The sequence below is a fragment of the Cetorhinus maximus genome, unplaced genomic scaffold (assembly GCF_964194155.1).
Source record: "Cetorhinus maximus unplaced genomic scaffold, sCetMax3.hap1.1 HAP1_SCAFFOLD_1387, whole genome shotgun sequence".
NCBI classification, from domain to species: Eukaryota; Metazoa; Chordata; class Chondrichthyes; order Lamniformes; family Cetorhinidae; genus Cetorhinus; species Cetorhinus maximus.
Genome location: NW_027597328.1, coordinates 16,787 through 34,487, shown reverse-complemented (window position 1 = coordinate 34,487; position 17,701 = coordinate 16,787). Strand labels below are relative to the sequence as shown.

The 17,701-nt window shown below is 46.5% G+C and overlaps 1 protein-coding gene across 1 annotated transcript in view; it reads right to left on the bottom strand.

The window, feature by feature from the left end:
- Nucleotides 1–17,701, bottom strand: part of numa1 (nuclear mitotic apparatus protein 1) — a 41,935-nt gene that overhangs the window by 8,229 nt on the left and 16,005 nt on the right. Inside the window, exons 5-11 of the mRNA XM_078536647.1 lie at nt 16,422–16,490; nt 13,778–13,879; nt 12,609–12,839; nt 11,063–11,241; nt 4,671–4,917; nt 2,628–2,919; nt 984–1,120 (exon numbers count right to left, since the gene is read on the bottom strand). Of these exons, the coding sequence (XP_078392773.1) occupies nt 984–1,120; nt 2,628–2,919; nt 4,671–4,917; nt 11,063–11,241; nt 12,609–12,839; nt 13,778–13,879; nt 16,422–16,490 (1,257 nt within the window). The remainder of the gene's footprint in view (nt 1–983; nt 1,121–2,627; nt 2,920–4,670; nt 4,918–11,062; nt 11,242–12,608; nt 12,840–13,777; nt 13,880–16,421; nt 16,491–17,701) is intronic.

Here is a 17,701-nt window from a genome sequence, read left to right as displayed (position 1 = left end):
GAAGCAGACCGGCTCCTGATCGCTGCTTCCTGAATCCTGTTGGGGAGAGCCTCATCGAGTGTGCCAGGTGTGGGCAGCATCCATTTCAGCTGTGATGCCCTCCAAGATCAAATAGACCACTGGATAGTCACTACCCAAGCCACCCCACCCAACCCACAGAACTGTGATGGGAAGATGATAAACAACCTTAAAGAATGAGGTTGAGGGGTGGGGGTTTCTTGTGGCGCAAAGATAGTGCACCCATCTCTGAGCCAGAAGTTGTGGGTTCAAGTCCCACACCAGGACTTGATGGCCAAGATGGTCATAATGCGGTCAAACAGGTTGATCATCAACCTGCTAGTCCTTCCAATACACCTATGGCAGGTGGTAAGAACGTGAGAGTCTCCTGGTCAGCCATGCTTGACGTGGAGTGGCACCCCTCAAGCTATAGCCCGATTTCAGGCTAGCCACCTATTCCAGGCAAGACAAGCTATGGAAAACAGGAGTAAACATGTGCTTCATCTGTCTCATGCACCTCTAGATGCAGGAAGCCTTCTAAGTCTAAAGTATCACCAAATACAAGTCTTTACAGGATGATGAACTGATTTGATAGAGGAGACAGAGGAAAAAAAACTATTCCCTCTGGCAAGTGGGTCAATAAGCAGAGGTCATGGATCATTGACAAAAGACCTAGAGGGGACAGGAGAGATTTATTCACTTGAGGGATCCGGAAAATACCGTGGAGGCTGATTATGTAAATTTTAAAAGAGAGCTGGGCAGTTACTTGAGGATGAGGAACTTACAGGATTATGTTCAAAAATAAGGAATGTTGGATTAAAGCATGACTGTTCTTGCAAACAGGCAGCACAGGGTCAATGGGCCGAATGACCTCCTTCTCAGCTGTAAGTTGCAATCACTATTATGTGAGAAGGCGGATAGAGAGAGGCAATTTCCTCTGGTGGGGGTGGGGGTGGTAGAACCATGAAGTAAACCAGTTTCCTTACGTTGGATTCCAACGGATACGAGGTCTTCATATGTGGGGGACACACACCATTCCGTCGCTGTAGCTCAGCAATCCGATTCCAATCCTCCAGCTGATCGGGCTCATCCTGGCAGCTTCCTGGGTACAAAGTGTTTGAACCTGACCAAGGGGATTGGGAGAAAAGCAAACGTAATACAAAACCCATCAGGACTTTGCCAGGCACACGGACATAAATAAGCTAAATCAGGCAGGCATAAATACAGGCAGGTACTGAATAAAGATTAAACAAGTGCCAAATACTGCAGATGCTGGAGATCTGGAATAAAACAAGTGCTGGAAAAGCTCAGCAGGTCTGGCAGCATCCGTGTTTCGGAGGTGCGAAGGGCCTCTTCTGCACTGAGATTCTGTGAACTCTGCACTTGAAATGTTATCTCCGTTTCTCTCTCCGCCAATGCTACCAGACCTAGCCAGTTTTTTCTGCACATTTTAAAAAATTATTACTGAATAAAGATTTTCTACTGGAGATAGGAAATCACTATCCCTGGAACTGAACAATTACATGTGGTTGTCACAGGGGAGGAGGATAGACAGGCCTGTCATGAGCAGCTGCCTGTAAGGACATAACAGGAGAAGGCCCCTCGAGCCTGTTAATGCCATTCAATTAGGTCATGACTGATCTGTACCTCAACTTAATTCACCTAATATTGCTCAAGGACCTCCACTCCCCATCCTAACAAAAATCTATCAATTTCAGTTTTGAAATTTCCAACTGACTCTCCAGCCTGAGTGAACTTTCTTCATTTAATAAAACCCAAAATCCAGTTAACTGAAATATATGCAGGGTACTGTGCTTTGTCTGCAAAACGATTTACATAAAAATAATTCAGCGTGTGCCTGTTCACCCATGCACTGAAGTGCTTTGAGGTGCTATATCACCGCGAGCATCTATCTTCCCTGCCCCTTTTCTTGTGTCTGTCTTGATCTACAATCAATAGTTAAACACATACTGACCCCTGCAACAGCCACCAGCAAATATTTACACATTCACAAACTCTTACAGTACTGAAGAAGTCTATTTGGTCCAACGTGCCTGAGCCTGTTTTGAGACAGCTATCCAATTAACTCCACTCCCCTGCCCTTTCCCTGTCGCCCTGCAAAATATTTATCCATTTCCCTCTTGAATGTTATTATTGGATCTGCTTTCACCATCCCTTCATGCAGTTCGCAACAGCTCACTTGTGTAAAAATGGTCTTGATGCCGTCGCCAATCCCCACATCCCTGCCCCCGGTTCTTCTGCCAATTACTTTAAATCTGTCTCCTCTGCTTACTAACCTTCCCCCACCCCCCACTGGAAACAGCGTCTCCTTAGCTATACTATTAAAACCGCTCATGATTTTGACACCACTATTAAATCCCCCCATAACCTCCTCTGCTGTAAGGCGAACACTCCCAGCTTCTCCAGTCTCTCCACGTAACTGAAGTCCTTCATCCCTGGGACCATTCTAGTAAATTTTCTCTCCATCTCTGCCAGGAGGATGACATCTTTCCTAAAGTGTGGTCTGAGAAATGGACACAATACCCCAGCTCTGCCTCCCTCTGCTCACCCCTGCCTTCTCATTCGCACAACAACCATCACATCTCCCCACCTTTCCCTTGTCAACATACTTGAGGCGATGCTGCCGAATGTGGACAGCCTGGTGGACCTCCGAGTTGAAGGCCGGTAGCCTGGCAGGTTCATCAGGGCAGCGGCCCCTAAGTCCTCTGTGTTGCTGCTGCTGTCCAGCGAGTCCTGGGACAGGGAGCGGTCGATGGTTGGCAGCGAGGTGACGGAGGTGGGCCGGTTCCTTCGGCCTCCCCGGGAAGGCCGGCCCGAGAGTTTCGGGTGGGAGGCTGAGGCCTGGATGCCTGAGAATGAAGAGTTCGAAGTACTGGCTTCCTCGTACTCAACGGTTTCCTTCTGCGAGGAAGGCAAGAGGAACAAAGTTTAACAAAGAAGAATTCTCACCAAGACAGCCAGCTGCTTTTGGTCTGCACAATATAAACGTTGCTTCAGCAGATGAAAAGGAATTCGCTTTTATTTAATAAATATATTTTTGGGATGCACGTGTTGTTGGCTAGGTCAGTATTTAATGTCCATCCCTAACTACCTTGGAGAAGATACTAACTGCCCTTTCGAGGGAGACAGTGGCTTAGTGGTAATGTCACTAGAGTAGTAATCCAGTGGCTCAGGCTAACGGTCTGGGGACATGGGTTCAAATCCCACAACAGTAGCTGGTAGAATTTAAATTCAAATAATAAATCTGAATATTCAAAAGCTAGACTCAGTGACGGTGAGCGCAAAACCATCATCGATTGTCATAAAAACCCATCTGGTTCACTAATGTCCTTTAGGGAAGGGAATCTGCCGTCCTTACCTGGTCTGGCCTACATGTGACTCCAGATCCACAGCAATGTGGTTGACTCCTAACTGCCCCCTGAAATGGGCTAACAAGCCACTCAGCTCAAGGGCAATTAGGGATGGGCAACAAATGCTGGCCTTGCCAGTGACACCCACATCCCATGAAAGAATCAATCAATTTTTTTAAAAAAGGTGTTGGTGAGCCACCACCTTCTTGAATCACTGCAGTCCATACGAACATACGAGTTAGGAGGAGTAGGCCACTCGGCCCCTCAAGCCTGCTTCGCCATTCAATAAGAACACGGTTGATCTGATTGTAAACTCAATTCCACATTCCCACCTACCCCCGATAACATTTCACCTCCTTGCTTATCAAGAATCTATCTAGTTCTGCCTTATATTCATAGACTCTGCTTCCACCTCCTTTTGAGGAAAAGAGTTCCAAAGATTCATGACCCTCAGGGAAAAAATTTCTCCTCATCTCTGTTCTAAATGGGTGACCTCTTATCTTAAACAGTGACCCCTAGTTCTAGACTCTCCCACAAGTGGAAACATCCTTTCAATATCCACCCTGTCAAAACCCCTCAGGATCTTATGTTGCAATCAAGTCACCTCTCTCTTCTAAACTCCAGTGGAAACAGCCTAGCTGTCCAACCTTTCCATTCCAGGTATTAGTCTAATAAACTTTCATCTGAACTTCTTCCAACGCATTAAATTCTTCCTTAAATAAGGAGACCAATACTGTACACAGTACTCCAGATGTGGTCTCACCAATGCCCTGTATAACTGAAGCATAACCTCCCTACTTTTGTATTCAATTCCCCTCGCAATAAACGATAGCATTCTGTTGGCTTTCCAAGTGGTGTAGGTACACCCACAGTGCTGTTCGGGAGGGAGTTCCAGGATTTTGACCCAGTGACTGAAGATATATTGCCAAGTCAGGATGGTAAGTGGCTTGGAGGGGAACTTGCAGGCGGTGGTGCTCCCACACATTTGCTGCCCTTGTCCTTCTAGTTGGTAGAGATCGTGGGCTTGGAAGGTACTGTCTAAGGAGCCTTGGTGAGTTCCTGCAGTGCATCATGTAGATGGTACACACTGTTGCCACTGTGCGTCGGTGGTGGAGGGAGCAGTTAAGTTACCAAGAAAAGGCAGACCACCTCTGGACACTGTCCAGCATTTAAGACACAGTGCAAGTAGCCGACTGCTACCACTAGTGGGGTGGACTAAGAAGAAAGAACTATTATATCTGGAATTAAATCTTCCCTTACATAGCCCTCCACTCTCACAACAGAAGAGATTTCTATCCATACCTTTGTCATGAGGATGTTGATGACTTGAGTTGTGCGTCTCCGCCCAGAACGGGTTTTCTTGGCTGAGTCCAGACTAAGGTCCCCTAGGGAGCTGAGGCTGGTGTCCAGTTTGGACTGGCCCTGACTGGGCAGTGGGGTGAAGTATAGCGACTCCAGGGACTCTTGGCTGCCACGCTGTTTCTGTGCAGCGTGAGACCCAGCTGCCTTTTGAGCTGTGACAGGGGTCTTGAAAGCTGCCTTGCCCCTCCTGGGGAAGAAAGAAAAGTAAAGTCAAAATGCTAGGTTTCCTTCGGACAAAGGAGAAAATACTTGAAATGCAGGTCAACAGAGCAAGACTGAAGGAAAAAGCAGGTCAGTGACAGAGCCAAATCGAGCACCAGCAAGAACTCAGTTCATACCTGACACTTTCACAACTAGGTTAGAACTTCAGAGTTGCGTTAATTCTCACCAAATTAAGAATACCTAATGGCTTTTTAAATTTAAAAGAGATCCTGAATTTGCTCTATTCCAATACTACACACAGCAAGCAGTTACACTGGACTGCAAAGGATTACTCGCTGGATTCTGCTTCTGCTAACGTACAGATAGTGCCTTTCACGCTTTAACAGCACATCCATGGGTTATTAAGGGGCAGTGGTTTGCATAGGTTGTCGGCTGCTTGTAAATCCCCGAGGTTAGAGAAACTGGCATGAAACTATTTCGTGTGAGATTGCTCTGCAATGCTAGCCTACTTGAACTGCAGCATCTGCAACTTGCACACAAACACAACTCACACCATGTAGTTCTGGATCCTAGCACTTGAGAGTTACAGGGCAGAACCCAAACATTACACAGGCATCAGCTTAATCCACAGTATAAAGGCATGAGAGGGAAAAAAAAAATACAGGAAATCTTAATATTTAAAACTGGCCCAAGAAAATCTGAGGCCATTTGTTCTGATATTCACAATAGATTCCTCACCAGAAACAGTGTCAGCTGTAGCTCAATGGCTCGTCTCCAAGTCAGAAAATTGTGGGTTCAAGTCACACTCCAGAGGCTTGGGCCAGAATTTTACCTTTGGCGTGCGCCCGACACACCGGAACATAAAATGACGTGCCATGACGTGGGATGTGCACCCCGACGTCACCGCGCACCATCGCGATACTTTGTTTGGCAATCGCACGCCAGAGTCAGCTGCGCATCCGCCAATAATTGAAAGGCTTATTAAGGCCATTAACTAGGTAATTAAGTTGAGTTTACGCTGCCTGTCCAACCTAACGATTGGCGGGCAGGCGAAAAGGCCAAGCGGCCTTTACATTTTTTAGGAAACCTCATCCACGAGCGGGATGAGGTTACCCAAAGCTATTACAAATTAAATAAAAACTTTCTTTTGAAATTAAAAACATGTCCCATCTTATGTGACACAGTCACATGAAGGGTCCTGTTTCATTGAATTTTTATTGTATTTATTCGTTTTTTCAAAAAGCGCTTCAATCTCCAAGGCAGTTCCGTGCCGTAGGGAGATTGAAGTGCTCTTTCGCGTGCATACGCGAACTGCGTGCCAGGCCTGCTCTCCCTGTTGGGAAGAGTGTCCTGCCGTCAGCATCGTGGTGAAGCAGTCTGGGCAGAGCGTCCCGCAGTCAGCATCGCGGTGAAGCAGTCTGGGAAAAGTGTCCTGCAGTCAGTTCTTGTTGAAAATAACAAAAATGACATCACAAGACAGCGCGAGAGAGTGGCGGAGAAATCAGAACCAGCCCGAGTGCGGGGAAGCTTAAAAAAGTGACGTCTGCACAAAGGTGAAAGCTGATTGGTGAGTGGTGAGTAAGTGTTTTTCTCCAGTTTAAAATAGATTAAGCTAAGGAAAGGTAAGGGTTCTAGTTTTTATTTAAAGTACATAAATAAATTAACTTTTTTTTTTTACTGTATTTAACTTAAAGTAAGGGTTTTTTTTCCCAACTAGAGGCATGGCATGGCAGCTCAGTCCCGTGTTATGCACCACCTGCAACATGTGGGAAGTCTTAGACGCTCCTTGCGCTCTGACCGACCACGTGTACAGAAAGTGCCACCAGCTGCAACTACTTGAGCTCCGAGTTTCGGAGCTTGAGCGGCAGCTGGGGGCACTGAGGTGCATCCGCGAGGCTGAGAGTTTCGTGGATAGCACATTTTTAGATGAGGTCACCCCACAGCTTACGGAAGTGCAGAGAGGGAATGGGTGACCATCAGTCAGAAGAAAGGTATCAGGCAGTGAGTCAGGAAACCCCCAGGATGCATCTCGCGCAAGAATCATTTTTTTGTGTTGGAAAACGGTGAGTGACGGTTCCTCTGTGGAGTGCAGCCACGCTCATGGCACTGAGTGGCTCAGCTGCACAGGGGTGGGGGGGGAAAAGAGAGGAAGAGCAATAGTGGTTGGAGCCTTGATAGTAAAGCAGTTGACAGGCGTTTCTGCGGCTGTAGACGTGACTCCAGGATGGTATGTTGCCTCCCTGGTGTCAGGGTCAAGGATGTCACTGAACAGCTGCAGGGCTTTCTAAAGGGGGAGGGCAAACAGATAGAGATCATGGTACACATTGGTACCAGTGACATAGGTAGAAAGAGGGTGAGGTCCTGCAAGCAGAGTTTAGGGAGCTAGGAAACAGATTAAAAAACAGGAAGGACCTCAAAGGTATAATCTCTGGATTACTTCTGGTGCCACGCGCTAGTGAGTATAGAAATATGAGGTTGGTCCAGATGAATGCGTGGCTGCAGAGATGGTGCAGGAGAGAGGGCTTTAGATTTCTGGGGACATTGGGACCGTTTTTGGGGGCGGTGGGACCTGTACAAGGCGGACGGGTTACACCTGAACCAAAATGGGATCAACATCCTTGTGGGGAGGTTTGCTAGTGCTGTTGAGGAGGGTTTAAATTAACTTGGCGGGGGGGGGTGGGGGATGGGATCCTGAGAGGTGGTTTGGCAAGGGGAGATGCACAGCCAAAATTAGAAGAGGGAGTAAGTGAGTCTGGAAGGCATAGAAATTATAGGCCAGTTAAGGCACAAGGGAGCTTGGCAAGGGTGGATGGCATTTATTTTAATGCAAGGAGTCTGACGAATAAGGCAGATGAGTTGAAGGCACAAATTAACACATGGAAGTATGATGTCATTGCTGTCACAGGGACATGGTTGAGAGAGGGGCAGGATTGGCAGCTCAGTATTCCAGGATATAGGGACTTCAGGCGAGAAGGGGAAGGAGGTAAAAGAGGAGTGGCTATCGCAATATTGATCAAGGAGTCAATTACAGCAGTAAGGAGGGATGACATCTTAGAAGGCTCCTCAAAAGAAGCCATATGGGTAGAACTAAAAAACTGGGAGTGTACTATAGGCCCCCAAACAGTCAGAGAGAAATAGAAGAGCAGATATATAGGCAAATTTCAGAGAAGTGTAAAAATAATAGGGTAGTAATAGTGGGGAATTTCAACTTCTTCAACATTAACTGGGTCAGTCATAGTGTGATAGGTTTAGAGGGAGTGGAATTCTTAAAATGCATCCAGGAGAACTTTTTAAGCCAGTACGTAGAAGGTCCTATAAAAGAGGGGGAAATCCTGGACTTAATTTTAGGGAATGATGCCGGGCAAGTGGTAGAGGTATCAGTGGGGGAGCATTTTGCAGATAGTGATCATAACTCCGTTAGATTCAAGATTGTTATGGAAAAGGACAAGGATGGGCCAGAAACCTAAATTGGGGGAAGGCCGATTTTAATAAGATCAGATATGATTTAGCCAGAGTGGACTGGGAGCAGTTACTTTTAGGTAAATCTGCGTCAGAGCAGTGGGACTCATTCAAGAAGGAAATGGGGAGAGTACAGGCCCAACATGTTCCAGTAAAGATAAAGGGTGGGACCAACAAATCCAGGGAGCCCTGGATGTCGAGGGATATACAGGATTGGATAAAGAGAAAAAGGGAGGCTTATGGCAGATACCGAGGGCTCAAAACAACGGAGGCCCTAGAGGAGTATAGAATGTGTAGGGGGGGGGAAACTTAAAAAGAAAATTAGGAGAGCAAAAAGGGGGCATAAAATAACATTGGATTTTCCTTTATTTTACTTGCCGAAGTTATTTTATGAGTGCATTAAGAGCAAGAGGATAACTAGGGAAAGAGTAGGGCCCATTAAGGACCATAGTGGTAATTTGTGTGTGGAGCCGGAAGACGTAGGTAAGGTTCTAAATGAATACTTTGTGTCGGTGTTCACAAGTGAGAGGGATGATGTGGGTATGGAAATCAGGCAGAAGTATTTGTGATATAATTAAAGAAATTAGCATAGAAAGGGAGGAGGTTCTAATTGGTCTGGCAGGCTTAAAAGTAGATAAATCTCCAGGCCCGGATGAAATGTATCTCAGGCTGTTGAGTGAGGCAAGGGAGGAGATAGCAGGGGCGCTGGCAATAATTTTTATTGCCTCTCTGGCCACAGGAGAGGTGCCAGAGGACTGGAAGGCAACCAATGTAGTACCGATATTCAAGAAGGGAGGAAAGGATAAACCAGGGAACTACAGGCCAGTCAGTCTAACCTCAGTGGTGGGGAAACTATTGGAAGCAATTCTGAGGGACAGAATTAATCTACACTTGGAGAGGCAGGGATTAATCAAGGACAGTCAGCATGGTTTTGTTAAGGGAAGGTCACGTCTGACCAATTTGATTGAATTTTTCGAAGAGGTGACCAGGTGTGTAGATGAGGGCAACGCATTTGACGGAGTCTACTTGGACTACAGCAAGGCTTTTGATAAGGTCCCGCATGGGAGACGGATAACAAAGGTAAGAGCCCATGGGATCCAAGGCAATTTGGCAAATTGGATCCAGAATTGGCTGAGTAGCAGGAAGCAGAGGGTGATAGTCGAGGGGTGTTTTTGTGACTGGATGCCTGTGTCCAGTGGGGTTCCACAGGGATTGGTGTTGGGTCCCTTACTGTTTGTGGTGTATATAAACGATTTAGACTTGAATATAGGAGGGTTGATCAGTTAGTTCACAGATGATACAAAAATTGGTGGGGTGGTAAATAGTGAGGGGAATAGCCTTAGATTACAGGAGGATATAGGCGGGCTGGTCAGTGGCAAATGGAATTTACTCTGGATAAGTGTAATGCACTTGGGCAGGACAAACAAGGCATGGGAATACACGATGAATGGTAGGACCTTGGGAAGTACCGAGGATCAGAGGGGCCTTGGTGTGCATGTCCACCGGTCCCTTAAGGTAGCGGGACAGGTAGATAAGGTGGTTAAGAAGGCATATGGGATACTTGCCTTTATTAGCCGACGCATAGAATATAAGAGCAGGGAGGTTATGCTGGAACTGCATAAAACGCTGGTTAGGCCACAGCTAGAGTATTGCGTGCAGTTCTGGAATCCGCATTATAGGAAGGATGCGATTGCATTAGAGAGAGTGCAGAGGAGATTTACCAGGATGTTGCCTGGACTGGAGAGTTTTAGTTATGAGGAGAGATTGGATAGACTGGGGTTATTTTCCCTGGAGCAGAGGAGATTGAGGGGGATTGAGGTATATAAAATTATGAGAGGCATAGATAGGGTAGACAGGAAGGAACTTTTCCCCTTGGTGGGGGGATCAATAACCAGGGGGCATAGATTTAAGGTAAGGGGCAGGAGGTTTAGAGGGGATGTGAGGAAGAATTTTTTCACCCAGAGGGTGGTGGGAATCTGGAACTCACTGCCTGAAAGGATGGTAGAGGCAGAAACCCTCATAACATTTAAGGAGTATTTGGATGTGCACTTGCAATGCCATGGCATACAAGGCTATGGGCCTAGTGCTGGAAAATGGAATTAGAATAGTTAGGCACTGGTTTTGACTGGTGCAGACTCGATGGGCCAAAGGGTCTTTTTCTATACTGTAGACCTCTGACTCCCTCCTCCCCCCACCTGCACAGGTAGCGCTACCGCTTGTGATCCACGCCCGACAGGCCTTAATTGGCCCGCCCGCGTGAAATCGCGACGTGGAGCCGATCGCGGGCAGTGGTTGGCTTCCCAACTGCCCCCACCCGCCCGACACAGGGAAGATTCAGGCCTTAAGCACATCATTCCAGGTTGATGTTCCAGGCAATACTGAGGGAGTGCTGCACTGTTGGAGGTGCCTTCTTTTGGAGGAGACATTGAACTAAAGGCCTCTCAGGTGGGTGTAAAAGAAGTCGCTGATACTTTTCGGAAGAGGGGCTGGGGAGTTCTCCCTTTTTTCTTGACCAAGGTTTATTCCTCCACCAACATCACTAAAAAAAACTAGTTGATCTGGTCACTTATCACGTTGCTGTTTGTGCAAGCTTTCTATATTTCCTATGTTACAACAGGGACTACGCCTTAAAACATATTTAATTGGCTTTAAAATACTTTTTGATATCCAGAGCTCATGAAAGGGGCACATAAATGCAAGTCTTCTTTTACCTGCCCCCTGTATTCTCCCACATCACTGTTGTCTCCTCCAAATCACTCAGCTCGATACTGTCCTTGCTGAAATCAGCTTCCGATTCTCCAGCTCGAGAGGAGGTCCTGCGGGATCTCACAGCTCCGGTGGTCGGATGCGACTTATCGAGTTCCCTCAGCTGCCGGCCAGCAAATTCCACCTGTCGAGCGTACACACAGAAGAACAATCATTTCAGCTGCAAAACTGTGGAGACACAGAGGCAGCAAATATTTCAGTCGCAAACGTGGAGAGGGCCACGCCTGGACTCCTCTCTCTCAATCTAATGCTCACAGCTGTCTTTTCTAAATCCAAAGGTCTGTCTCTGTCTTGGAGCTCAGTGTGCTTTTATTTAAGGAAAAAAGGAGGCCATTCAGCCCCCCTTAGCCTTACCCTGACATTCAATTAGGCCACGACTAATCCATATCTTAACTCTTTTTACCCACCTTGGCTCCAAATCCCTAGATACTCCTTCCCTAACATAAATCTAGTGATCTCAAATTGTGAAAGTTGCAACTGACCCCCAGGATTCACAGCCTGGGGAGAATGTTCCAGATTTACAATGCCCTTTATGTGAAAAGTTCTTTCTGATTTCACTCCTGAATGGCCTAGTTCTAATTTTGAGATTATGCCCCCCTTGTTCTGGACTTCCCCAACAGAGGAAATAGTTTCTCTGTATCCAGGTTTCCACGAGTAATATAGGACAAGGTAGAGGCCGCTCAGCACTTTGAGCCTGTTCCACGTTCAATTAGTTCATGGCTGATCTGTATCCTATCTCCATCCACCTAAAATCTGAAATCACCAACTGAGCTGGCATCTACTGCTTTTTGAGAGAGTGCCACACTTCCACCACCCTCTGCGTGAAAGAGATTTTCTTAACCTCTTGCCTGAATGAGCTGGTTCTGACCCCTCTGTCTGCCGCTCACTTACCAGAAGTAGTTTCTACCTAACCTATCAATTCCCTTTCAAGAGCATAAAATCCTCAATCATATCAATCTACAACCATCTGTATTCCAAGGAATACAAGTCTAATTTTCCTTCTCAACAGCACTGTGGGTGATCCCACAGCAAATGGACTGCAAAGGTGCAAGAAGGTGGCTCACCACCACCTTCTCAAGGGCAATTAGGGATGGGCAATAAATGCTGGCCTAGCCAGCGATGCCCAGATCCCATGAACGAATAAATAGAGAAAAAAAACCTCTCCTCAATCTAACTCTTGGGCTTCTACTATTATTCTGCAGAATTTGCACTGCACTCCTTCCAAGATCGATAGACCCTTATTAAGAAGTGATGTCTCGAACTTTAGATCACATCTGGTTATCCTGCATAATCAAGATTTTGTACAGCTCCAGCAAATTCTCCTCCCTGTTATACCCCAGCCCGCTCACATATAAAGACAAACATCACATTAGCCCTTCAGGATATTTTTGGTATCCGACAATAACACTTGTGTACATGGACCTCAAATCGCTTTGGACATCCACTGCTCCTACTGTTAAAAGTTCCTACATAATTGCTCCAATTGCCTACCTGCGCAGAGAGGGTCTTGTTCTTCTCGGTGGCCTCCTTCAACTCCTTCACCGACTGCTGCAACTCCTTGCGCAGCTGCTCATACTCGGCGCGCAGCTCCGCACCTTCCTGCTTCGCGGTGGCGAGCTGCTGTTCCAGGGCGGAGATGTTCTTCCCACTGGCCTCCAACTTCTGTGTCAGCTCAAGGTTCAGCATCTTTTTGCTGTCGTAGTGAGTCTTTGCCTTATCCAGCTATGTTTCAGTGGGTTTAGGGGCAGAAATACAAAAGAAGCACAATGAAACATAACCAGAAAAATCATTGCTCCAAGGTATGAGTTATCATGTCCTGTTCACTCATCACCCCCCCCCCCCCCCCCCTGTGCTCACTCACCTACACTGCCTCACAAGAACACAAGAAATAGTAGGAGTAAACCGTACGGCCCGTCAAGCCTGTTCCACCATTCAATATGATCATGGCTGATCTTGGGCTTCAACTCAACTCTCCCACCCAATCCCCATATCCCTGATTCTGAGACCCCAAAATTCCACCTCTCTGTCTTAAATATTTTAACGATGGAGTCCACAACTCTTTGGGGTGGAGGATATCGAAGATGCATATCCCTCTGAGCAAAGTAATTTCTCTTCATCTCAGTTCTAAATGATCAGCCCTCACCCTGAGGCTGTGCCCCTGTGATTTGGACCAGCAGCACCTTGATTTTAATATTGGCATTCTTGATCTCAATTCCCTCCATGACCTCACCCCTCCCTATCATTATAACCTCCTCCAGCCCCATAACTTCCTAGGAAATCCATAATCTTTCAATTCTAGCCTCTTGAGCATTTCCAATCTTAGTTGCCACCAATGGTCATGCCTTCAATTGCCTGAGCCCTAAGCTCTGGAATTCTCTACTTAAACTCCTCTACCATCCTTTGAGACATTCCATAACCAGAAGCTTTTGGTCACTTGTCCTAATATCTTATGTGGCTGTGTCCAAATTTCATTTAAAAATCACTGCCGTGAAATTCTATATAAATGCACATTGAGATTCTATCCACCTGACCTACCCCCTGTGGGACACTTATTTGCATCAGAACATTCGACAGAACATCTGCTGCATAAATAAAACAGTGAAAAAGAACGTGTTCCCATGGGTTTACAGTCATGGCCGAACTATGTCAGACGGACAAACCTGGGCCTTGACGTGCTGCACAACCTCCTCCTTCTTCTCGAGCTGTGCATTGAGCTCCTCTACCTTCTGCTCCAATTTCTCCTGTGCCTCACTATCGCGCGCCTGCAATTACAGAACGCAGTTTGTGGTTAGACAAGGTTAGAGTAGAGAGTAATCCAATCAGTAACTGATGCGCTCTGGAATCATGGGGGAGATCACCAGGCCATATACAACGAAAAAAGGCATTCGCGACCCACTGTGCCTTTACTGTACAAATTCAAACTAATCCCAATGTCCCACTCTCTTAACCATAGCCCCGTTATGGATCCCAGACTAATCACACAACTCTGCTATTGCAATGCAAGGCAATGCTGGTACCAATTTGTAAACAAGGTTTCACAAACGGTAATTAGATAATTGATTAGGTAACTAATTAGGATTTTGCTCTTAACAAAAGGTGTCTGGTTGAAGGATAAATACTTGTCTTGGATGATGGGTGTGGCCTATCCAGTCTCAAAAATCCAGATCCAAAACTCAGCGAGAGGCTGCCTCAGGAAGTCAACCCCTTTTAGGCATTTACTCCATTTAAAGGCACTCAACATAGCTCAGCTCCTATCTGTCAAAAGCATGAGTCACAAACCATGCTAATGATTCCAACAGCAGCTGCAATTAATGCAATCATCTCTCGTTTTGTCTAATACACCAGCTACATGTGGCTTATTGGGGATCCAGATATGATAATTGCATTTCTGATTGATAGATTAAAATTAAATTGGTCTGGTCACTTTGCAAGTGCAAATGTTAACCTGTGTGTAAGTATTCGTTTCGATTGTTGTGGTTATTTTACTCCCTTGGTTACTGAATCATTGGAAGTTCACGGCACAGAAAGAGGCCACTTGGCCAGCTGAGAAATTGAGCCAGCCAGCCGAATCCCACTTTCCAGCATTTGGCCTGTTGTTCTGCAGGTTACGTTTCTTGAGGTGTCTATCCCAGACACCGTTTAAATGAGTTGGGGGTTTCCGCCTCTACTACCCTTTCAGGCCCCTAAACCCTCTGCGTGAAAAAGCTTTTCCTCATCGCCCCTCCAATCCTTCTACCAATCACTTTAAATCTATGCCCACTATCGTCACTGACCTCTCTGATAAATTAAAAGGCCCTTCGCATCAACTCTATCCAGGTCCCTCACAATTTTGTATATCTCAATCAAATCTCCCCTCAGTCTCCTCTGTTCCAGGAGGACAACCCCAACCTATATCTGATTTTTCCTCATAGCTGCAATTTTCCAGTCCTGGCAACATCCTCGTAAATCTCCTCTGCACCCTCTCTAGTGCAATTACACCCTTTCTGTAATGAGGTGATGAGGACTGCACACAGTATTCAAGTTGTGGCCTAACTAATGATTTATACTGTTCCAGCATAGCCTCCCTGCTCTTATATTCTATGCCTCAGCTAATAAATGAAAGAATTCCATATGCCCTTCTTAATCATCTTATCAACCTGGCTTGCTGCCATCAAGTTTCTGTGGGCATTCACTCCAAGGCCCTTCACTTCCTCTACATCCCTCCGCATCCTCCCATTTATTGTGTATTCCTTTGCCTTGTTTGATCTCCCCAAATGCATCACCTCACACTTCTCTGGGTTGAATTACATTTGCTACTTTTCTGCCCACTTGACCAGTCCATTAATATCTCCCTGGAGTCTACAGGTTTCCCACTCGCTATCAACTACATGGCCACCTTTTGTGTGGTCTGAATGGTGATAGAGGTTTGTGAGGTAAATATACATGAATATAAATGTGCCAGTTGTGCCTCGATGGGAGGCACTCTCGCCTCTCGAGTCACAAGGTTCTGTGTTCAAACCTCACTTCAGAGCTTGTGCACAAAAATCCAGGCTGACACTGCAGTGCAAAATTGAGGGAGTGCTGCATTGTCAGAGGTGCCAACTTTCAGGTGAGACATTAAACTGAGGCCCCATCTGCTTTCTTAGGAGGATGTGAAAGATCCCAGGGCACTATTTGAAGAGGAGCAGGTGGAGTTCTAACTGGTGCTTTAGGCTTAAAAACAAAAAACTGCGGATGCTGGAAATCCAAAACAAAAACAGAAATACCTGGAAAAACTCAGCAGGTCTGGCAGCATCTGCGGAGAAGAGCAAAGTTGACGTTTCGAGTCCTCATGACCCTTCAACAGAACTGCTGAAGGGTCATGAGGACTCGAAACGTCAACTTTGCTCTTCTCCGCCGATGCTGCCAGACCTGCTGAGTTTTTCCAGGTATTTCTGTTTTTGTTTTGGTGCTTTAGGCTGATGGCCCCAAACAACAAAACAAGATGACTACCTGGTCCGTTTGTGGGAGCTTGCTGTGCATAAATTGGCTGCCTCATTTCCTACAACAGTGACTACGCTTCAAAACTTCGTTGTTGGCTGTAGAGCACCTTGGGACATCCTGTGGCTGTGAGAAGTGCTACCTAAATTCATATATTTTTTTAAATTAGACAAAATAGTCCTTGTACCTATTGCGTGTATTTGCTAAAACAGCGTGTAGCTAATCAGTAGCCGGTACTGGACAAGCCTAACATAAACCCAGGTTTATTAAGGAGGCAGAATGAGGAGCGATCCAACTAGTGGTCCCAAGGGAAGCAATGAGGTACTTGGTGTTCCAGTGTCTTACCTTGAGTTTCTGCAGCTTACTTTTAGCTGTTGTGTCTTGCTGGGCCAGCTTCTGATTCAGGTCTGCAATCTGGAACAAACCAGTTTCCCATTAGGAGGCGGACGAGACCTTGGGCACTTTGGGGGTGCCCAGCACCAGAATCTAAAAGGGGCTTCAGAGACAGACTGCACAATGTAATTTCATCAAGGTTGGGAAGGGAAGGAGAGGGAAGACTGGAGCAGAGACTTTTAAAAGAATAATTCAGCTACTGGACAGAAACAGGAGGTTCAGATGACACCAGCTCTCAAGAGGGAAAAAAGGACTAGCATTTCTCTAGTGCCTTCCATGACCAGCATTCCAAACATTTACAGTCACTGAAGTGGCGCCACTGTTGTAGTGTAGGAAATGTAGCAGCCAATTTGCACACAGAAAACTCCCACAAAGCAGCAAAGTGATAATGACCAGATAGTCTCCTTTAGTGATGTTGGTTGAGGGTTTAATATTGGCCAGAACACTGGGAAGATCTCCCCTGCTCTTCTTCAAAATACTGGCATCTTTTTTGTCCACCTGAGGGGACACTCAGGGCCTCAGTTTAAAGATTCATCCAAAATATGGCTGCATAGTCTGATAGTGCTGCACTCGCTCTGTTCTGCACCAGGGATGTCAGCCTGGATTGTTCCGCCCAAGTCTCCGGAGGGAGACTTAACCCACAATCCTGACTCAGATGAGGGTGAGTTGACTCCGTGGAATGCCACCTTGACGTGGTGGAGAGGTTTGTGCTCTCCAGCAATCCCTCAGAGCGATGTGTTCAGGGGTTCCTTGCTCCTGACAGGACCACCCATGGTGGCAAGGGCAAGGGGAGGTGCCAGACAACGTGCAGTCCAAAGAGTCCTCAACAGCAGAACAGGCATAAGACGACTGCACACCTCACTGGCAGCGGAAGCTGTAGAAGGCTGCAAAGGCAAGGTGGCCCTGGCCATCATGGTTTGACACGTCACCGAAGTCTGACCACTAACCCATCAAAATCATGTGGACAATGACGGCAACCCTTGGTGTCCACATTAAAGTCATGCACATGCTTCTTCCAGGGTCCACTGCCAAGCCCTGTGGCAATGGAGAATCGGCAACAAGGACAGGGCTGTGAACTTAGGAGACCCTATTCAAGAATCTGTTGTCTTAGTGATGAGGCAGAGTGGCGACAGAGAAGGATGCAAATCCTGTAGTGTGGATTCCACTAACTCGTGGGACATCCTACCCCATGGTGCCCAAAGATCTGTGGGTTGAGAATTGGCCTGTTCAGT